The 24,214-nt window shown below is 40.7% G+C and overlaps 1 protein-coding gene across 2 annotated transcripts in view; it reads left to right on the top strand.

Moving 5' to 3' along the window:
• The window catches only part of LOC124716155 (pyrimidodiazepine synthase-like), a 134,334-nt gene that overhangs the window by 27,198 nt on the left and 82,922 nt on the right, over window positions 1-24,214 (top strand). The window contains exons 4-5 of one of the 2 annotated variants that reach the window (XM_047243151.1): window positions 9,743-9,855; window positions 14,612-14,827. The exons of the other annotated variant lie outside the window; for it this stretch is intronic. Coding sequence (XP_047099107.1) covers window positions 9,743-9,855; window positions 14,612-14,734 — 236 coding nt within the window. The 3' untranslated portion in view covers window positions 14,735-14,827. Of the gene's footprint in view, window positions 1-9,742; window positions 9,856-14,611; window positions 14,828-24,214 lie in introns of those variants that run through there. 2 annotated transcript variants of the gene reach the window in all.

The following is a 24,214-nucleotide window of genomic DNA, read 5'->3' as shown; positions in this document are numbered from 1 at the left end:
GCACACACACGAAAAAGTATTCTGCACATATCTCCAGTATTCCAGACTTGAGTGCAACTGACGAACCATCTCTAATGTTAGAGCGTCTGTGAAGTTCTCGAACACAGGATGTACTTCCTAAGAATAGTTAGGTGCATTTTCTCTGGTTTTTCGGCAGATACTTGCAATTTACTTTTTGAAATATATAACAGGAGGCAGACCAGAACAAATACTGCGCGTAGCATTTTTCATGGGGCGACCAGTTTCGACGCAAAGCGCTGGTTTCTTTCCCATTGCAAATAAAACGATTTTTAAAGCTGAGTTTCACATTCCGATTCGACAGACTGGACCCAAATTACGCTATTTCGATGTATGTTTTAGCGATATGCATAAACAGGGATGGTAAAACACCAAGAACAACCAGTACTGCAACAGCGACAGCACTGCGCGTGTCCACACCGGCTGTTACTGCCACGCACCATTGCTGTTTAGTCGCTGCTGGCGTACTGGTTGTTCTTCTTGCTGTAATGTCCTTGTTAATGGATTTCGATAAAGCGAATATCGCATTAGACTCATCTGTGACAGCCATATAGCTCTGCATGAACGAAACTGCAAATACCAGCAGAAACTTCACTGATAATGACACTGATGACCCTTAAGAGGGACACCTGGTACATATAAGCGCCTTTCAAGAATTATCCATTTCCAAGGCCATATACACTACTGGCCATTAAAATTGCTACACCACGAAGATGACGTCCTACAGACGCGAAATTTAACCGTCGGGAAGAACATGCTGTGATATGCAAATGATCAGCTTTTCAGAGCATACACACAAGGTTGGCGCTGGTGGTGACACCTACAACGTGCTGACATGAGGAAAGTTTCCAACCGATTTCTCATACACAAACAGCAATTGATCGGCGTTGCCTGGTGAAACGCTGTTGTGATGCCTCGTGTAAGGAGGAGAAATGCGTACCATCACGTTTCCGACTTTGATAAAGGTCGAATTGTAGCCTATCGCGATTGCGGTTTATCATATCGCGACATTGGTGCTCGCGTTGGGCGACATCCAATGACTGTTAGCAGAATATGGAATCAGTCGGTTCAGGAGGGTAATATGGAATGCTATGCTGGATCCCAACGGCCTCGTATCACTAGCAGTCGAGATGACAGGCATCTTATCCGCATGGCTGTAACGGATCGTGCAGCCACGTCTCGATCCCTGAGTCAACAGATGGGGACGTTTCCAAGAGAACAACCATCTGCAGGAACAGTTCGACGACGTTTGCAGCAGCATGGACTATCAGCTCGGAGACCATAGCTGCGGTTACCCTTGACACTGCATCATAGACAGGAGCGCCTGCGATGGTGTACTCAACGACGAACCTGGGCGCACGAATGGCAAAACCTCATTTTTTCGGATGAATCCAGGTTCTGTTTACAGTATCATGATGGTCGCATCCGTGTTTGGCGACATCGCGGTGAACGCACATTGGAAGCACGTATTCGTCATCGCCATACCGGCGTATCACCCGGCGTGATGGTATGGGGTGCCATTGGTTACACGTCTCGGTCCCCCTCTTGTTCGCACTGACGGCACTCTGAACAGTGGACGTTACATTTCAGATGTGTTACGACCTGTGGCTCTACCCTTTATTCGATCCCTGCGAAACCCTACATTTCAGCAGGATAATGCACGACCGCATGCTGCAGGTCCTGTGCGGGCCTTTCTGGATACAGAAAATGTTCTACTGCTGCGCTGGTCAGCACATTCTCCAGAACTATCACCAATTGAAAACGTCTGATCAATGGTGGCCGAGCAACTGGCTCGTCACAATACGCCAGTCACTACTCTCGATGAACTGTGGTATCGTGTTGAAGCTGCATGGGCAGCTGTACCTGTACACGCCATCCAAGCTCAGTTTGACTCAATGCCCAGGCGTATCAATGCCGTTATTACGGCCAGAGGTCGTTGTTCTGGGTACTGATTTCTCAGGATCTATGCACCCAAATTGGGTGAAAATGTAATCACATATCAGTTCTAGTATAATATATCTGTCCAATGAATACCCGTTTATCATCTGCATTTCTTCTTGGTGTAGCAGTTTTAATGGCCAGTAGTGTAGTCTAGAACCGGTGTGCCAATCAGGCACAATCGCCGCGAGCATTGAGATCATCCCTCAGTCGCACTGGTTGGTATCCTCCTGCGTGAAGAAGCCCGTAACTGTCTGCTGTACGTTCTCTTTCGACAGGAGACGTCGATTGCTCAAGGCCTTTTTTGAGTGACCGAAGGCATGGTAATCGCATGGGGAGAGATCAAGATTACAGGGTGGGTGCTCGAGAGTCTCCCACTGGTTGTTGTCCTTAACGGATGAGGCTGGCCTCCCAGATCGACAGGCGTCTTGTTCGAATCGCGGCAACCACGGAATTTTTCTGCACCATTCCACAACTATGGTTTTCGACAGATATGTCGGCCCATACACATTCTTCATTCTGCAGCTGACGTCTGCCACTGTTTGTTCTTCAGCGTCCAAGAAAAGAATAACAGCACGTTGGTGCTGTTCGGACGCGTTTGGTAATAACGTCGCCATAGTTCATATTTCCACATTTGCCGCACCCAATCCAGGAAGACACGAGTACCACACTAATCCTCTACTGTGTCCGTACTTATCTACCCGCGTCAGAGTCGCGCTACGTTGCATGTACCGAGCAGCAACGCCCTCAAACGGAAACTTTTTGATTGCCCCTTATAGATCGAGATCATGTTTCTATCAGTTACACAAACATGGGACAGTATAAAACAATTAAAAATCTGTTGCAGCAGGATATCGTTGCGACATAAAATTTTGGTTTGTAGATTCATTCAAATTTCTGGCGTGCTCTGCAGAAAAATGTCTCGCATACACTGAGGGAAAAAATCGCCACACCAAAAAATAATTCATGCAGCATAATGAAACTTCGGGAATACATTTGCCTAGGTAACATATTTAAGTCATTAACATCTGCAAGATCACAGGTAAATGTAAGCGCGAGATAAGCCATTACAAATGTGAAATGCTGGTACATTAATAACTGGTGTAACCGCCATAATATTGAGTGCAAGCATCCAAACGTGCATGCGTTGTGATGTAGAGGTGCGGAATGTCAGTTCGTGTGATGGAATCCATGCCTGTTGTATTTGATCGGTGAATATAGGGACGGTTAATGCTGTTCGTGGTTGACTCTGGAGTTGTCATTCCATGATGTCCCATACTCGACGGGAGACAGATCTGGTGATCGAGCAGGCCAAGAAAACATGTCGACTCTCTGTAGAGCATGTTGGGTTACAACTACAATGTGTAGGAAAACATCCCCTTGAATGCTGTTAATGAATGGCAGCAGAACAGGTCAAACCATCTGACTGACGTACAGGCTTGCAGTCAGGGTGCGTGGCATCACGACAAGAGTGCTCCTGCTGTCACACGAAATTGCAGGATAGACCATAACGCAAGGTATATGTCCTTTGTGCCTAACAGTTAGGTTGATTGCACTGCATCATCAGCTGGCCTCCCTGTAACCAGCACAGTGCCATCACTCGCAGAACGAGCATTCATCAGGAAACACAACAGACTTCCACCCTGCTCTCCAACGACCTCTTGCTGACGCCACTGAAGTCGCAAATGGCGGTAATTTGGTGTCAGTGGAATGCATACTACAGGGCGTCTGGCTCGGAGCTGTTCCTGAAGTAACCCATTTGTAACGGTTCATTGTGTCACTGTGGTGCCAAATGCCGCTCATATTGCTGCTGCAGATACAGTACAATGCGCCAGAGCCATACCGATGGTCTTCGTTCTTGGCAGAGGAACGTGGCCGTCCGGAGTTCGGTCTTCTTGCAACAGCAAATTCTCGCGACTGCCGCTGCCTGCAGTCTTATACAGTGGCTGCATTCCTGCCAAGTCTTTCTGCAGTATTGCGGAAGAAACATCCAGCTTCTTGTATCCCTGTTATACGATCTCGTTCAAATTCAGTGAGGTGTTGATAATGACGACTTTTCCCCTTGAGTAACATCAACTCACTATGTCCAGTCTCAAGGGTAACTAACGTTCTCGACTGTTGCGGCGTGTATTTGAAGCAAAACTGACTGGCAGTCTCATAATGGCGCTACTAGTGCGACTCTCATGAGCTTGGCACGAAACTGAAGTAGATATTATCTTTAAGATTAGAAACACGCCATCCAACTTTCGTTTATGTCGCACCACTCCTTCTTGGTGTTGCGATTTTTTTGCGTCAGTGTATTTAAAACCTGGTGATGTGCAAAATGACAGCGAGCATTTTAACGTAATTAATGAAAAAGATATTTTCCATATGAGTGTGTAACTGACGAATCCGTCTTGTTGGAAGAACAGTTGGTACCAATTGAAGTTTTCAAAAGCTAGCTGAGCAGTGAAACAACAATCAAAGAGATGAAATACCAAAGAGAGTGCAAAGTTTGGAGTTAGTTTTAATGCAAGGGATCAGGAGATTACTCCAATTTACATTTGGTGTCCGATGTCTTGCTTTTCGCGTACATACGTGAAAATCTCTGTGCACTCTTTCTTGAAACAAACGAACTAGATCAAGTCCACTGTCTGACTTCATTTGGTTTATAAGGAACGATAGAACATAGCTATCAGTCGTAATGCCATTTTTTTTATTCTTGTATATCAGACTGCAGCTATAAATGGCCAACTTCAGTGCATCTGGATGAATTATAATCCAACAAACTCCCAGCAGTAGAAGTCACCGTATGACTTTACTGATGTACAGGCAGAAGGAAACTCTTTGACGATTTTTGTTGCAATTTTATACAATTTTTATATTTTTTTTGTAAAACTGTACCCTTTCTAAATTCCAAATCTTGTGGAAAAGGTAATTAAATAAAAATAAAGTGACATGGTAGTTACCTTTCCTTAAAGCAATAACGAAAGCATGTCAACATAAACTGGATAATAATATATCAAAAAGAACATCAGAAAACTGAAGCGAATATAAACCAGGATTTATATCTCTAAAAGCTTGTATTTCACTTAGATCCTGAAGACAGTAGAAATAAAATGATCTGCAAACAATCAAGTACGTCAATAATACCTTTATGACAGTGGGCACTGTTCACAATACTAAGTAATATCGTTGTTTTAGATCTTCAATTTGCTCTCATTTAGATTACAGTAGCAGGCATTCGATGTGAACCTGATGCATACTTTGAGAACTGTGTTGGAACTCTCATTACCAGTGCAAGCTGTTTCACTAGCTAAAAGTACTATTGTTTTATAAAACTGCAATGGCTGAAGCTGTTCCCAAGTTGGGCAATGTCTTTCGTTTCGGTGACAAGAAGATTAATGCTTCTGATCAGTGTGTGAGGTGTCAATTGAACCAGCGGTTTTCCTCTTTTACACCGAATTTCGTACTTCATAATATCATTACTGTCAAACACATCATCTTCTACATGGACGGAGAGAAGGAGACTTCATTACATCGGCAGCCTCTGATTTCCAATCATTCAACTCACAAGGCGTATAGAGATGAAAAACAGTTTCATCATTAGATAACATCTTTACACATTCTTCAGGAAATAGGAGTTTTTTCACATTGATCACGGCAAGAAGCCTGCGAATACGGAAATTAGTGGGAAAGATTAGACAACATAATGAATTATTTTGCCTACTGTATGATCACTTTGCTATGAAATCTAACGATACAAGGTCACAGAAAAAAAAACTTTTACAACATGCTCAATTACAATATTTGTAATATTACATGTATCTGTAGGGTGTGTGTGGAGTGTAGAGTAATGTTAGTGTTGTGTGGTGATGGTGGTGATGTTAATAGTAACAGGGCGAAACTTGGTGCCGTCACATAGCCTGCTCCTTGCAAATAGCAAGCTCGTAAATAGGCGTGCTTAACATCCCCATCCGAAGGACAGACCACCATCAACAGTGTCACATGCCCTCACTTCATGAGACTCTGCAGAGAGATTTCGTATTTAAACCTGTAGATCTGCTCAAAGGATAGTGATCAGGAACATTACACTGTAACTTCTCTTCCCCTCGCTAGCCTAATACCGGTAGTGAAAATTTTTTCAATCATCGGGACTCGAATCCATTTACTCCAGTCGAGCACCACTGCACAAGCGTGCATTAGTGGTCTATACGCTCTCCCCATTTTATCGATCGGTGTGTTTACACTTACTAGACCTCTAACTGCCGCTAGGTTCCAGTAACTCATAATGGCAAATGTTTTGCTGGCCTGTTGTTGCTTTCGTATTCATCTGATACCTTGCTTTACATCCAAACATGGGCGTTCACTAGCTATTGGTGGATTCCTTATGCCATTGTGGCGCTACGCAACGCTTTGAGATTACTATACACCTGTCAGACACTGATATGGATTGGTTACGCAAGACCTAACGTAATACCCAGCGTCAGATAATCACCGCGACTTCATCCGTGACTATCACTTGTCCATTCGCTACAGTTGTTGGTGCAGCACATGTTCAGTTTTTCCTCGTGTTCCAGTATTAGGATGTTTTCATGGGTGAAAACATGCGTTTGGTGATGTTCACTGCTACAGATGAAATATAAAGTCTCACGGATGTGTAATTACGAAACAGTGCTAAAAAGTAATCCCTCTGAATCTTTTACCCTGTTCTCAATATAGATTGAGGTATTACAGGTCATGCATATTACTCATTCGACTTTCCCGCTTCGCTGACGCAAGCTGCAATCCTCTGCCGCTAGAGGGGGCCAAATTGTTGCGTGTAACGTGGTGGTGTGTAACGTAAATACATACACTACTGCTACACCACGAAGATGATGTGCTAAAGACGCGAAATTTAACCGAGAGGAAGAAGATGCTGTGATATGCAAATGATTAGCTTTTCAAGCATTCACACAAGGTTGGCGCCGGTGGCGACACCTACAACGTGCTGACATGAGGAACGTTTCCAACTGATTTCTCATACATAAACTGCAGTTGACTGGCGTTGCCTTGTGAAACGTTGTTGTGATGCCTCGTGTAAGTAGGAGAAATGCGTACCATCACGTTTCCGACTTTGATAAAGCGAATTGTAGCCTATCGTGATTGTGGTTTATCGTATCGCGACATTGCTGCTCGCATTGGTCGAGATACAATGACTGTTAGCAGAATAAGGAATCGGTGGGTTCAGGAGGGTAATACCGAAAGCCGTGCTGGATTCCAACGGCCTCGTATCACTAGCAGTCGAGATGACAGGCATCTTATCCGCATGGCTGTAACGGATCGTGCAGCCACGTCTCGATCCCTGAGTCAACAGATGGGGACGTTTCCAAGACAACAACCATCTGCACGAACTGTTCGACGACGTTTGCAGTAGCGTTGACTATCAGCTCGGAGACCATGGCTGCGGTTACCCTTGACACTGCATCACAGACAGGAGCGCTTGCGATGGTGTACTCAACGACGAACCTGGGTGCACGAATGGCGAAAGGTCATTTTTTCGGATGAATCCAGGTTCTGTTTACAGCATCATGATGGTCGCATCCGTGTTTTGGCGACATCGCGGTGAACGCACATTGGAAGCGTGTATTCGTCATCGCCATACCGGCGTATCACCCGGCGAGATGGTATGGGGTGCCATTGGTTACATGTCTCGGTCACCTCTTGTTCCCTTTGACGGCACTTTGAACAGTGGACGTTACATTTCAGATGTGTTACGACCCGTGGCTCTACCCGTTATTCGATCCCTGCGAAACCCTACATTTCAGCAGGATAATGCACGACCGCATGTTGCAGGTCCTGTACGGGCCTTTCTGGATACAGAAAATGTTCTACTGCTACCCTGGCCAGAACATTCTCCAGATCTCTCACCAACTGAAAACGTCTGGTCAGTGGTGGCCGAGCAACTGGCTCGTCACAATACGCCAGTGGTATCGTGTTGAAGCTGCATGGGCAGCTGTACCTGTACACGCCATCCAAGCTCAGTTTGACTCAGTGCCCAGGCGTATCAATGCCATTATTACGGCCAGAGGTGGTTGTTCTGGGTACTGATTTCTCAGGATCTATGCACCCAAATTGGGTGAAAATGTAATCACATGCTATTTCTAGTATAATATATTTGTCCAATGAATACCCGTTTATCATCTTCATTTCTTCTTGGTGTAGCATTTTTAATGGCCAGTAGTGTATGCCAGTGTGTCAGAAACAGCGTGCTGTAATTAAGTTTCAGGAATTCATAGAGATCGTCCACAGATGGGGAATGGCATGGCAATGCCTGACGACACACGAGTGCTGTGACATCTTCAACAATCTGACACTTTGGCTTCACCTATCATCGATTATCCCCCATACAGTCGCGAATTGGTCCCATTCGATTTTCGTCTGTTTCCAAAACGCAAAAAACACTTTCGAGTACTTCGTCTTGAAAGCGATGAATCAGAGGGAGGTTGTGGCTCCGTCAGAAAAGTAAAACTTTCTACAGTGTCGGAATCAACAAACTGATCTCTCGCTTTGAGAAATGTGTTCGTCGCCGGGTGACTATGTTGAGAAATAAATAACCAGACATCAGGAAAAAAGATGAAGAATATTGATAAAGCTTGCTATATTCACAAAGCTTTAAGATCTTTCACTCAAAAAGTTCAGAGGCATTGCTTTTTAGCATGCCTTTGTATTTCAATGCAAAACTGACCGGAAAGTGGTTAAAATATGTGAATCATGGAATGTCTCCAACACTTAATCATTTCAGACGGAAAAGAAATCAACACGAGGTTGAATTGACCTGTATTAATTTAATACCATGTATTGCATAATGCGTTGCATAATTGTGGTCGGCATGTCGGTGGTCTAGTGGTTAAGCTGTCTATGGATTTTGGGTCCCGGGGTTAATTCCTGGCCGCGTCACAGGTTGTGTTCAATCGGAGTCTGGGTGTTTCTTTTGTAACCATTTCACCTCATCTTCATCAGAAAGATGCATAGTCGCCAAAATGGCCTCAAATATAGGACATTGGACGACAAAATAACGCCAGACGGCGTCTCTTTGTCAATAACGTAATACGATCACTTCATTTTAAAAAAAATATATAATCGTCCCTTTCGTCTATGTCTGTATAATCTTAATGCTGTAAGACATTAAACTTGATGTTCAATTTAAACCAGCAAATGTCCCTTTAATGGAATAAATTCTCATAATTCACATTTATGATTTCTTGCCCGATGGATTTGCTTCCGGTTTTGTTCGGAAACTTACTGGTCTATCATCACTTGCAAGTCGCATAAATTACGGAAGTAAGAAAAGCTCGAGACGAAGACACGAGAAACATGTTCGATACTGATCACGTAACGTTCTCTCGAAATATTCAGTCTTACTTATCAAATGGATAAGTAGGCAGTGCCCTGCATCATGTATATGAAGTAGGGAACTTCGCATATGCTATACTGACAGTCTAAAACAACTAGCCTATTTGATCGGGAAATGTCATCTTGATGGTGCACATCGCCTTGGTCGAAGATAAATCACCTCTTGCGTCACTGCTCACAGGAAACTGAGGCGTACCTAATGAATGGACATTGTTTCAGGTTATAAGAGGTCAACCAGTTCATTCTGGAGTTTAATTTAGATTTAGCATTTCACAAATTATGTTTAATTTACGCTCACTTTATTCGTCTGAGATATCACTGAGAAATAAAATTGTCCTGGTCACTGTGACGTACGTACCCTTTGCCTGAGACGTGGTGTTTTCTCACGCTGCTGGATGTGTGTGTGTTGCAGGTGCGAGGCCCGGCATGCTGGACTACATGATCTGGCCGTGGGCGGAGCGCATTGAGGGGCTGCGTACGATGCACCCAGACGTCAAGCTGCCGCTGCAGGACTTTCCCAGACTCGTGAGTCTATTCTGATCGTCTCGTTCATCAATCATTGTCGTAAAGACCATGGGAGGACTATTCCTATTACTATGCCTTGCATAATCTCCGTAAAAAACCCCGAGACAGAGATATGTGCGACCCTTAATTTCGGTAGAGAGTTAGAACGTGAAATCCACGTTGTAGATAAATAATTTTCGATTTATCAATGCCCTACAACACGGTAACTGATCTTTCTGCTGTTAATGAATCTGAACTGATGGTGGTGCATACTATTTTCTGTTTCTAATATTTTGTAAGGCAAACTAATCATACGTTAAGTTTCCCTTTTAAATAAATACTGCTGTATTTTCAAAATCTTTCGACACTGCTTACATTATCTGCTAGTCTTGACACTGTTCTGCCAAGTGCATTCAATCCGTCATCGGAAACCCGATACAAGAGGGTAACATCAAATCACTCTAGGCGTCGCTGATATGAAGGCAGATTGCTTCACCACCCCTAGCTGCTAAAATCGTTTTAATTCCTTCATTACATGTATCGGTAACGAATAACATATAACTCGTTAGTTGATATACAGATGTTCTTACCAATATCGTTTTATACAACCCATAATTCTATATCTGGCCTTCAAAAACCAAGTGCGAGAATTCCATATTTTTTCTCCTGCTATGTGCAAATTATTAGTCCTACAGAAAAATAATCAGACCGTTTTTGTAGGAAATTTGATGTAGCTTAATTTTGTACTGGGATACATTTTTGTTAGAGACCGTAGTTTTCGAGTTGTTCTAGAAAAACGTACAGAGATGAACAAACCCCCCCCCCCCCCCCCCATTCAGCCGCCACTGGTATACATATTTAGTATATTGTTCGTGGCACTCACTTCTACCACTACACAAAAATTTGCGACTGTACGAATTATTTCCCAAATTCGACCTTTTTTGGTCTTCGTTACGACACTTAGTCGAGCATTTACAAATCGCAAAACTGACGTTTGTGTAGGTTTTGCCTAAAAATACTGTTAGAAAACCTGACTGGTCAACGATGAGTGTGGGTGTGGAGGTGCCTTTGAAGTTCAATTTTGTACGCTTTTCCTGAACAGCTCGAAAACCGTGCCCTCCAGAGAAACGCATGCCAGTAAAAAATTTAACTACATTAAATTTCCTGCAAAAAGATCCTGTTCCTTTTTTTCTGTGAGCTAATAGTTTGTGCGTAACGAGCGAGACAATAGGAAAATCTCGCACATGGTTTCTGAAGACCAGGCATAACATTGCGGGTTGCATCAGTAGGGGAAGCTGAATCACCTTCTATACAGAATGGGAAAGCACTAAAGAATGCTGTGTGTATTCCTGAGAGCATGCTCATGGCTTATTTGCTGGTGTAGACATACGATGTGAGTTGTATTTTGTGACGCAGATGTTACTTTTACTTACCCAATCCATCAACTACCTCTTCTCTTCGTGGTCCTTGCTCCACTATCTGGGATATATACGACCGCTTGTGTCACATTTTAGCTAAACGAAACGCCATTCTAATAATTTATAGGCAGTTTAGTCAATTATTAATATCGATAAAGTAGTGAATGAATACATCCTGTAAGGTTAATAATGTTGACTAACACCAAAGAATTATATTTAAAATCGAATAAATGCTTAGTGACATTTCTCAAATATCAATAGATGGTGATCACACATCACTTCGGATTCAATGATTTTTAATACAAATAATTGATAATACATTCAACAGTACAACGTAAACGCGTAAACCTAGTGTACGAGAGTTCATTTCTCAAAGCAATAATTATAAAACTGATTAGCAAACTTTCTAAGTTCGGCAGGACTGTTCCTTCAGGAAAAGATTTGATATATTTTTCATCTCTGTGCAAGCAATGACAGTCACAAATTGCAGTAAAACAAGTTCACTGCTACCTCGATTCTCAGAAGCGCAAAATTTAAGTTCATGCAAGTGTCCCAAAATTTATCACTAAAACTGCCATCGGAGTCTGCAAAAATTTATTCATTGCGTGGCAATGCTCTAACATTTCTATCTTTAATATGAATGATTTGGTCGATCTGGACATGTGTCATGTCATACATCTACATCTACGTGATTACTCAGCTATTCACAATAAAGTGCCTGGCAGAGGGTTCAATGAACCACCTTCATGCTCTCTCTCTAACTTTCCGCTCTCGAACAGCACGCGGGAAAAACGGGCTTTTAAATTTTTCTGTGCTAGCTCTTATTTCTCTTATTTTATCGTGATGATCATTTTTTCCTATGTAGGTGGGTGCCAATAGAATATTTTCGCAATCGGAGGAGGAAACTGGTTATTGAAATTTGATGAGAAGATCCCGTTTCAACGAAAACCGCCTTTTTTTAAATGACTGCCACCCCAATTCACGTATCATGTTTGTGACACTATTTCCCCTATTTCGTGATAATACAAAACGAGCTTCCCTTCTTTGTACTTTGTCGATGTCATCCGTCAGTCCCACCTGATGCGGATCCCACACCGCACAGCAATACTCCAGAATAGGGCGGACAAGCGTAGTATAAGCAGTCTCTTTGGAGATCTGTTGCACCTTCTAAGTGTTCTGCCAATGAATCGCAGTCTTTGTTTTGCTCTACCCACAATATTATCTATGTGATCGTTCCAATTTAGGTTATTTGTGATTGTAATCCCTAAGTATTCAGTTGAATTTACAGCCCTCAGATTTGTGTGACTTATCGCGTAATCGAAATTTTGCTGATTTCTTTTAGTACTCATGTGAATAACTTCACACTTTTCTTTATTCGGGGTCAATTGCCACTAGATTAGATTAGATTAGATTAATACTTGTTCCATAGATATTGAATACGACACTTCGTAATGATGTGGAACTTTTCGCACCATACAGATATCTTATCTAAATCATTTCGCAAGTCGTAGAACTAAACTATATAGATGATACAAAAAAAAATTGTTATATCCCAAAGAACTAACGATTACTCTCTCAATATTTAAGTTGATTAATTTGATACTTAAGAGGAAATCATGATTTCATAATTATCTCCAAAGAAGTTACTTCTGTATTTTCAAAATCGTTGTGGAACAGACACATTACTGAAGTTGATAATATGAAATTATTTCCTTCTACGATTAAGTCTGATATGTATCCACCTAAATTATTAATATCTTAGGAAATAAAGCAGCAAACTACTGAAGAGTCCAGGAAGAGAGGCCTCTTGTCGGTATCAGGTGCGTCATAGCAGTGTGCAATGTGTACACGATAGCTCCAAGGACCGAACATTGTAGCACTCCAGGTTAGATAAGACGTACTGTGGACAGTCCGGCCTCGGCTCCCTCACGGAAGATCCTGTCGTCGTGATAGGAGCTGATAAGCTAGACACCCGATCCGCGTTGAAGTAACTTCAACAGGAGGTCGTCAGGCCACACTGTGAAACGCTCAGGAAACGACCAGGAGGACCGCCCGAAGTACTCGGCTCTCCTCTAACCGCATGAGTTGACTTTCGATTTAATGCTCCTTCCAACACCTGAACTGATCCTCTGATAGGGCAACCTTGTTGCTCGTCCCAGATCTTCAATCAAAGTCATATAGTGAAGGGTCAGGTGAAAGTTATCTGCTGTTTCTTTTTGATCGCATGAAAGAGCTCAGAAATCTACATCTAAAATCCACCTGATGGTCTCTGGAGAAGGGTACTTCTGGCACCACTAAGTGATTTCCTCTTCCCTGTACCCCTCGCGAACGGCGGGTGGGAAGATTGGTTCAAATGGCTCTGAGCACTATGGGACTTAACATGTGTGGTCATCAGTCCCCTATAACTTAGAACTACTTAAACCTAACTAACCTAAGGACATCACACACATCCGTGCCCGAGGCAGGATTCGAACCTGCGACCGTAGCGGACACGCGGTTCCAGACTGAAGCGCCTAGAACCGCACGGCCACAGCGGCCGGCGGGTGGGAAGAATCATTGCCGGTAAGCGTCTGTATTAGCTCCAATTTCTCGAATTATCTCGTCGTGGTCATTTCGCGAGATGTATTTGAGGGAAAGTAATATGTTGTCCAACTCTTCCCGGAAACTACCCTCTCGAAATTTCAGTGGTAAATATCTCCGTGATGCACAAAGCCTCTCCTGTAACGTCTGCTACTGGAGTTCGTTGAGCATCTCTCAGACGTTCTCTGGCCGACCAAACGATCCCGTGGCGAAACGCTGCGCTCTACGCTGGATCTCTAGCTCTTCTATCAGAAGAACTTGAAGAACACATTGGAGGACCAGTGTAATAATAGTGATGAAGCAGTGCAAGCAGAGGTGAGGTTGTTGCTTCGTCAAGAAAGTCAAACATTCTAGAGGGAGGGTATTAACAAACTGGTCTCTCGTTGGGAGAAATGTGCTCGTCGCCAGGGTAACTGTTGAGAAATAAATATGTGGACATGAAGAATATAGATGCAGAATGTTAATAAAGTTTGTTTTATTTAAAAAACTTTACGAGTTTTCAAAAAGATGGAAGATATTTCTTTCCAACAGGTCCTCGCATATATTAGTTAATAAATATTGTTTGAATAAAATTAATGAAAATAAAGCTTCGTTTAATTAAGCGATGGTTTGGTAAGATTTAATACACTCAACGTAAAACATTTAGAGAAATTTGCTATTACATAGACAAAATTCTCATCGCGGCACGAATTAAAGAAACTACTGTCGTATCACAAACTTCTGTTTACTTTGATGTTAGCGCTGTATACGAAAAATTTATAATTACGTTTCCCTTCCAGTTGGCGTGGGGAGCAGCCATGAAGCAGGATCCCGCAGTGAAAGCTTCACTCATGAGTGGAGAAGCGCACGCCAGTTTCATCAAGAAGATCATGGACGGCAGCCTTGACTACGATAAGCTATAGCAGACACAGCGTCCCGTTTGCTACCACATCACTTTTTTACAGCATCGCAACTATATCATCTTGGCAGATGGTCTGCAGCTTTTCGACATTTGACGTTGATTTCACTGACCGACATAAACATAAAAGCTGTTAAATAGAGTTTCCTTACTCAAAATATGAGAACATACACATGTAAATGAAATAAACTTACATGATGTTTCATTGTTTTAAGGTGTCTTTGTTTTGTTTCGTCGTTCCTTATTTCTTGGGTGTGATTAAGGAGACCGAGGACAGATCTTTGTTACTACGTCCTGAAGCTCAATTATGTTTTACTGCAGCGTATTAATGAGCTATTGCTATGATTAATTCAGGACAAACGCTAAGGAAAAATGGAAGTGTAAAAGCACTGGCAGTTCTACCACATATTTCTAGCAAAAAGCAAGAGACGTATTTCGTGTATCGTTGGTAAACGTCACATGTAGGATAAATGTAGGATGTATCGTGAAAACAGCACCTATATTATTCGTACTGCTGCTGCTTATGAGCAGACCCACGTAACTATCGCAGACCAACACCGAAAACTAGGCAATACATTTGCGAACTATTTTGCAATGACACAGTTGAAGTTTTGAGCTTCCCTTCTTTCTTGTTCCTACACTAACGTAAGAAAATAAACGACGAGTACAAGTAAGTTTTTCACTGAATCTGAGAAGCTCTTACCACTCAACAAAATGTTTTGCAGCAGAAGGCTGTTACAGAGTTGTTATTTAGTGAGTGGACTGTTGACCAACCCACTCTGATGCTGAATAATCTCCACCCGTGCATCATTCGTCTGAAAGTGCTAGGAGATGTTGCACAGCGTTGTCTCGTATTATGGTTCCGTTCTGACTAGTTCCTAGACTTGGCTGCGCCATCTGGTGACAATGAGTGGAATGTGAAATATTTTAGCGGCCCAAGAAGAGTATAGCAAAAACACAGCAGATTTGAGACACGTGGTATATACCATTTTCAGTTATGTAGTATGTGAGATAGTGACGTAAATGGTTAAAACTAGTTGAAAAATTATAAAACTTCGGCAGCTTTTGGTGGTACACATGAAAATGTCCACTCTTAGACAAAAAAAGCAGTATATCACGAAGAAATTATTCTAATGGGACGGAAATCGGTGGATGTGATGTACACGTACAGAAAAACAAATGATTACTGTGTCAGAACAGCTGCATGATTTATTCAAGAGCAAGAGCTTCACAAGCTGAGTAAGTCGGTAACGCATTGGTACACCTCCGACCCTTATGCAAACAGCTTGCCACTGATTGACATAGTTGCTGAATGTCCTCCTGAAGAATATTCTGCCAAATTCCGTCCAATTGGCGAGTCAGATCGTCAAAATTCCGAGATGGCTGGAGGGCCCTACCCATAATGTTCCAAACGTTATGATTTGGGGAGAGATCAGAAGACCTTGGTTATCAAGATAATGTTCGGCAAGCGCGAAAAGCAGTAGAAACTCTTGCCAGCTACGCATTGACGTTATCTTGCTAACGTAAGTGCAGGATGGCTAACTACGAAGGGCAACAAACCGGGGCGTGTTATATCGTCGACTTGCCGCTATGATGAAAGGGTGTCGCGGATGACAACCAAAGAAGACTTGCTATGAAAAGAAGTGACACCCCAGAGCATCACTCCTTGTTTTCGGGCATGTAGCGGGTGATAGTCATTTTGGTATCAAACCTTTGTCCAGGGCATCTCCAGAAACGTCTTCGTTGGTCATCGGACTTAATTCGAAGCGGGACTAAACTCTGAAGACAATTCTACTCCATTCAACGAGATCCCACCCCGAAGACGTGTCTTGAGAAGCCATGGAAAGCAGTGGGATACCAACCTGACTGTCACCCGCCATATGGACCGATATCCCGGAATGATAGTCTGGGGTGCTATTTCTTGTCATAGCAGGATCCCTTTGGTTGTCATCCACGACACCCCTACAGACGTCGAAGATATTCTACCTTCCGTTTTGTTGCCCTTCATAGCAAGGCATCCTGCGCTTACAATGCAACAAGATAATGCCAGCCCGCACAAGACAAGAGTTTCTACTGCTTGTCTTCTAGCTTGTCAAACCCTACCTTGGCTAGCAGGGTCTTCGTATATGTCCCCAACTGAGAACGATAGGAGCAATATGGAGAGGGTCCTCCAACCAGCTCGGGTTTTTGACGATCTCACGCGCCAGTTGGACACAATTTGACGCGATATCCCTCAGGAGTACATCCAACAACTCTGTCGGTCAGCGCTACAAGGGCCAGATGTGGACCAACGCGTTATTGACTTACTCACTTTGTAAAGCTCCTACTCTTGGATAAATCATCCAGTTTTTCTGCAACTGTAATTATTTGTTTCTCTGTGTATGTATATCACATCCAGCGATTTCTGTCCTGTTCGGGTAATTCCTTCATGGTGAGCCTTTCTGTCATCTTGGAGTGTATTTTATCGAAGTCGTGGAGCACAGCCTAATGAACACAACGTCCCTAACCTTCCTCTGATAAGAAATCCTGATTAATATTTTAAACTTGAATGTCATAACGTTCGAAGAGCAAGATAATATTCTTTGAGGTGTGTACCCTTAGGAAACTTAATACGACTGTTAAGGTCATCAGACTGCATAAGTACAGGTTAAATTCAGGTATAAATGGAGACTGTTCGCTGATAATTCTGCATCTTACGCAAAAGTATCGTGAGTGGTTCAATGTAATGATTCAGTTGGTGTACTAAGTGACAGATGCCTTTAAATATGGATAAATGCCAAATAATACGAGAAAGAAAGAGGGTGCAACAGTATTCACCTACAAAATTGTTGTTAAACTTCTAGAGTGTGCTATATTGTCTAGACAGTACAGGTGTGATGCGAAATGGTAGGAACCCATAAAATCTCTAGTAGGAAAGGTGAATCTGCTGCTTAAGGAAGCTATTGGGCATCTGTCATGGGAAGAGTGTCCGAGGTGTTGTTCAGTCACTTGATCAGAAAGGATTTTCTTCCTTCGCACACTATGACTCGTTCCATAACGCATACGGGGTTATGTTTTAAGTGTATCTAATGAATGTAGATGACTGTAAGGGCTGTGTGTATAGTGTAGTATCATTTTGCATGATGATGAAAAAAGGGAGAGGTTAACAACTACCACCTGCGGCACACCAGTAGATCAGCAAATTAAATATTAAGTTTTTCTGTGCTTTTCCGTTGTTTAATTCTTAAATTCCTCACGTGTTTTTTTTTTAATTTAAAATGTATAATATTGCGATTTTGTAAGTGTAAACTGTAGATTCGCACAGTCTGTAGCACAGTCATTTCTATTGAACGGCCATCGACGCACCTCAGTATGGCTTCAGCCTACGTTGGTGACGCATCAGAAAGGTATCTAGTTAAATATTTATCTTTCCTTGCACTTTTGTAATTAATTCTTGTTAGTATTACTAGGACGGATGACTATGTGTGCTTGCTGTGTGCGGATGCTGGCTGCAGTTCACGAACAGGTGAAGACGTTTTTGGCCACGCTCAACGGTGTACAGTGTAGCCGTTGCGGAGGATCTGGCGCGTTGCATGTGGCACCTCGAGTATCGCTTATTTCGCCAACCGGCTCTGGTGTCAAGACACCTTCCAGTGCACGCGACTCGGGGGATCCGCCTTCACCACAGGATAAGTGGCGGGTTGTTATGCGGTCGCGACGCTTGAGGTGGAGATTGAATATGGAGGCTTGCCGTCTGGCCTAGCTCAGTCGCCCTGTGGTTGGATAGGTGGTCGCTTCTTCAGCAGGATCTGAGCATCCACACAGGGAGAGGAGTCGCAACCAAAGGCCCTGTCGATAGTCTGACAGTCTTGGTTGCAGATTTCTTGACATACGGTATAGGGTGGAGAAGTGTAGGACTCCGTTTCAGGGGTCAGAGGTGCACTACACAAAGAAAGCGGTCACTTGGGTAGCAGAGTGCTTATGGAGTGCACATGCAGGTCCACAGGCTAGCCGGATATCTGCTGTCTTTTGATGACACTCGGCAATCGATACGCAAAGAGCGTAATCAGACCCGCATTCAGAGTAAAGACACTTCGACTGTCAAAACTGTAATAGTAAATCGACGAAGTATTCGACATCAAAGTTCCTGAATTCACTGCCCTCCAGCAATGTTATAAAAAACGTTTTGTTCCAACTCAATAATTTTTTAAAGAAGTTAGAACTGGTTGCATTATATCAGAGAAACCTGGAGGGTATTTTTCTCGATATTTCTTTCTTGTTTCTCATTTTGCGCTCCTGGTATTTTCTTGTGCTGGTGGTGTGTCATTTTTTTACTGCTGCTGTCCCATTTGTTCTGTTTGTTGATTGTTGAGCTGCCAGACGAGAGCTACCAGGTGAGAGAGAGCTGCCAGTATAGCTACAAGATGTTCTTGAAGAATGCATAACAGCAAATGATTTGGCCGAACCATTATCTAAAGCACTAGATTTGAGCATAGGGGCTAGCATAAACTGTCTACAAATCGTATATATAGTAGATATTTGAGTTATATGTTTCATTCAAATTAAGATGTTTTCATCGATGTATTTCAGATGCAAATACACTATTGCCCTTACCTTGTTGAGTTTTTTTTTTTTTTAGAAGAGACGAACTGTTAGCAAAAGGTAACATGAATTGAACACTCCAGATTAAAAAGGAATGTTTTGCTTGGAAAACGAAGTATATTCCTACACGTGTTTTCAATGGAGACTGCCTCCGTGTCATCTATGATTGAAGTTATCAATTGCTGTGCAAACAGTACAGACGTGCTAATCAAATGAGGCGGAGGTAAGTAGCCAGAGCGAAGCGGAGGGCATGGTTTGACATCAATGTCAGTCATGCCCACTTCCTGAATGTGTTACTCGAGTCAGTTCACTCACACACGTGGGATATATATACTGCTACTACCACCTGCCAGCTTCCAAATGGATCGATTTTTGTTTATTTCTCAGCCAAATATTAAACGATTTTAAAAATTCAGGAAGCTTCCATAATTTACACACTTCCTTGCTTAAAAATTTTTAGTTGTAGGTCTAAGTTCCATATTTATTGTGGAGAAACATCATTTCATTCATTCTTAAGATAAAGTGCACACAGTTTACATGATCAAATAATGACAAATCAGACAGCTGTTTAATTTTTTGATTTGTCTGAAATGTAATGAATATAAAGCAAGGCATATCTGATTCTACTGAGTTACAGAAATTTGTAATATCTAATTCAAAATTCTTCTTACCGCTCAATGCAGCTTTCGTAGTTTGTAGTTCATAAAAAGGTATTGGAGTTTTGGGATTTTTCATTATATTTTCTTGTTGCTCTTGTCCATAATTTGGCTCAAACTTAACAACATATCCCATAGATTCTACAACAATTCTACATTCATTAGGAAAAGAATCTCTTATTTCAATTCCAGCATCGTTGAAAACAGACCAGCTAAGAACAGCATCTCTAGCACTAGAAGACCATGCAAAAATTACAGACCCCCTTATAATTTCTGAAAAATCCACCAAGATTTCCAAATGGATAAAGCACCTCTTTCTTCTTGTTCTTTATTTTTCCATTACAAGTATATGATCTTCTATGGTTATTTTATCAGCAAGAGATGAAGTCCAATACAACAAATCTGACAATAAAATAAAAGAGTGTTCAGTTCTAGAGGAAATATTATTTCCTTTCTGTATGGTTATAGAATGAAATAGCTTTGCCACATACTTACCTATTAATTTTTATTGGATGTTGGGTAATCTGATCCCTCTGCTTTAACTATCCATTTGATATGTGAATGTCAATTTCACTATCCTTGTTAGGAACATTTAGGTTGTATTTACTTTTGTCATTCAGAGGGAATAAGTATAGCTTGTAAGTTTCTATCTTATTCATTTAATAAGGCAACAATTTTATTAAGTCATTTTTAGAGCAATAGTTACACAAGCACCACTTAAGTCAATTAAATGGTCATTCCATCAGTTACAGTCATTTATAAACTGTGAATTTTATTGTGAACTGCAATACATGCAGGATAATGTAGTTCATAAATTAGCAGTCCACACCATTCATTATTAGGTTTGAATGAAGCAATAATGTTACTTTCTAAACGAAAAAGATCTGTATGCTTTACAGACATTTCATTAGCTAGATTAAAATTTATGTTGATTAGTTTGAATGAAATAATTTTAGGAACATCATTAGCAACAGTCTCTTCCTTAACAAGAACAGTTTGGCCACTAAATCCAAATGGACTTTCAGTACTGTAATTTATATCCATACACAATTTAACATGACTTTCAATAATAACTCTATTTAAAATTTCATATTCCCTAATGTGAATATGTTCGGCTTTTTTGAATGATTAAATGTCTCTAAGATTTTGAAAGTGTATTGACCAACAGGAATTATTATTGTCTCTCCAGTACAGTACAGTTTATTATTTTTTGATATAGTTATTTGGAGTTAGAAATTTTTTGTGACAACCACTTGGTGCAACATTGTTGTAGTTTTCTTGTACACGAACTGACAGTCCCTTTCTGAGAACAGATGACTTCCCAGGCAAATGAAATAAGTAACTCATTTACTATAAACAAAAAAATTATTAATTAAAGGAAAACTGGTTGGATACCAATAATAAGAAAACCAGTGGAGATGTCGAAAAATAAGCATGATAAGCTCTAGCCTAAGTCTATTCAATGTGCAATGACAGGGCCAAGCAGAGGTGGAAAACTACACTAATGATCGACAATTGTATTCTGGCTTCAGGATGGCTGAATTGGAATAAAACCAACTATCTGTATGTTTACTCTAAAAACTTAGATCAGCCAAAATATTAAGATTTTATAAAAATGTGTAAAAAGCTGGAAGATTAAAATAATCATATGATTACTACTTTTAATCAGAATGATCAAGAAATTATAACAATAGATGAATGTCAAGGTAATTCACTTGTAGTATTCAATGATTCCATTCTCGAAAATTAGGATTTAGTTACATAATATTTTACTAGAGCCAGAAATAAAGGAATGAGGTTGTTTTTATTCAAAAATAGCAAAACAATTAGTAAGACATAATCTAAATTTTTAAATATATTTACACAAGACGATGCAAATATAAATCATATTTACCATAAGTTTGTTGATGGTTATTTAAAGTTTGATCACTTTCAAGGAGATTGTAGTAAATGCTGAAATGATGATCAGTTCGAATTTTTTGCAATAGATACAACTGGGAAACCCACTGAAGGTAAATACAAAGATCAAATTAAAGGTTCTTCATCACATAAAAATAATTTGTTAATATTTTTCTTCAGTAAATCGTTGCAAAATACAAAGTCCGAAAAGTTCTCAGAAAAGCTGAATGAAATAAAAACTGAAAAATTGAAAAAATCATTCAAGCTTTGGAAACAACAACCAAGAACAGAATATGTAAAATTTAACAAAGACAACCAGCCTGTTATTGATGCAATCCAGCAGGTAAAACAAGGAATATCAGGATTAGATGATAATTTTGGTTGGTTAATTGGTTGGTTTGTTGGGGGAAGGAGACCAGACAGCGAGGTCATCAGTCTCATCAGATTAGGGAAGGATGGAGAAGGAAGTCGGCAGTGCCCTTTGAAAGGAACCATCCCGGCATTTTCCTGGAGCAATTTAGGGAAATCACAGAAAACCTAAATCAGGATGGTCGGATGCGGGATTGAACCGTCGTCCTCCCGAATGCGAGTCCAGAGTCTAACCACTGCGCCACCTTGCTCGGTGGGATTAGATGATAATTTTCTGAAAGCTATTGTAGCAAGTAGAGAAGCAGAAAAACAATTGATTCCATATCATGGGGTTTTTATAGGATATAAAAGTCCACATTACTAATAGTCTGATGATAAATGTTCTATGTTTGATTATACATTAAATGATTGAGGAATACGGGCTCGACTGAAAAAAGATGAAAAATTTAAAATAATATGAAAGTCCACACTTTTATCACACATTAAGTGGATCAGAAATGCATGCTGCACTGAATAATTGTGCAGAATAAAAAAAAGTAAAAAAAGAAGAGACTGATGTTAAAAAACAAATATAAGTGAAAAATGGTAAGTACATCAACCATAGCAAAGATGAAGTTTTTCGATTAATACTTGTTGGTACATTTAAATTCGTTGGTTGTTTGCCAGATGAATTCAACAGAGATAAATTAAAAATCATTGAATAAGAATATGAAGGTGCAGGTGGACAGATGAATCTTTTAACTAAAAGCAGATTAATATGGATTATTTGAACACAAAATTGAATACTGTTGATTTATAAAATTATATGAAGATATTGTACCAGTCATGAGCATTATATTCTGATAATAATCCAAATGAAATAAAAACAAATGAAAAAAATGAAAGTTTAACTAGAAGAGCTGAAGGAATTAATCCATTAGATGAAGCTTGTAAACAATATGACATTGTCTATAAAGGTCATAAAGATTTAGAGAAAAGACATGAAGCAGATAAAGAACTTCAGTTAGCTCTAAAAGAGAGAATGCATGCTTCTGATGCTTCATAAGGAGAAAAATTAGCTGCAACAGCAGTTAGAGGAATAATGTATGGAAAAAATTAGGTATAGACATTGAACTTGATGAAAATAGTTGGGGACTATAAAATATTCATTCTCATAAAATTTTTATCTACATAAAAGAATAACTTCAGTACTGTTTACAAATTGCTACCTAGTGGGAAAACTAAACAAAAAGCAATTAAAATTAAACTTAATAATGAACAGTGGCATAGCATTGAAAGTTTTTAATTGATGGTCAAAACAAAGAGATTAAAAAGGTAGAAATTTATTCATAACATTAGGTATACCCACTGTGAAAAAACTATTGAATATCTAACAAAAAAGAATAAGGCTCTAGATTAACACAATAAAAAGCATTTTTTCCACTAATTTTTGCAATATTATTATAATGAACTGTCTGCAGCTCGTAGTCTTGGGGTAATGTTGTTGCTTCCCATGCATGGGGTCCTGGGTTCTATACGGGTGGGGTCAGGGATTTTCGCTGCCTCAAGATGATGGAGTGTTGTTCCGTTGTCTTCATCATCATCACTGATCCCCATTACAGTTGGAGGAGGGCAATGGCAACCACCTCCGCTACCACCTTGCCTAGTCAGCGGTGCGGTGTCTCCTGCATCGTTCCCTATGCTCCATTTGTTCATTAGATGATGGATCAGCTGCTGTTGCAAATACAATTACAATAAAAATAAAGGTGATAAAGAATTGGAAGACCAAAAAGGGCATAATCAAAGAATCGATAAAAAGAGGTTCAGGTTTAAAAAACGAAAGCCCAACAAATAATCAGTATGCATCCAAGAGCATTATGTAATTTCGATATAGAAAAAGTTGCAAAACAATAAATATTAAACACTTTCAAGGTGTCTTCATGATTAATGAATTATCACACAAACCAAAAAATAACGATGAAATTCGAAATTTAGATTTA

Source organism: Schistocerca piceifrons, chromosome 1 (genome assembly GCF_021461385.2).
Source record: "Schistocerca piceifrons isolate TAMUIC-IGC-003096 chromosome 1, iqSchPice1.1, whole genome shotgun sequence".
NCBI classification, from domain to species: domain Eukaryota; kingdom Metazoa; phylum Arthropoda; class Insecta; order Orthoptera; family Acrididae; genus Schistocerca; species Schistocerca piceifrons.
Note: the sequence above shows the minus strand (reverse complement) of the source record. Positions and strands in the feature narration are given on the sequence as shown.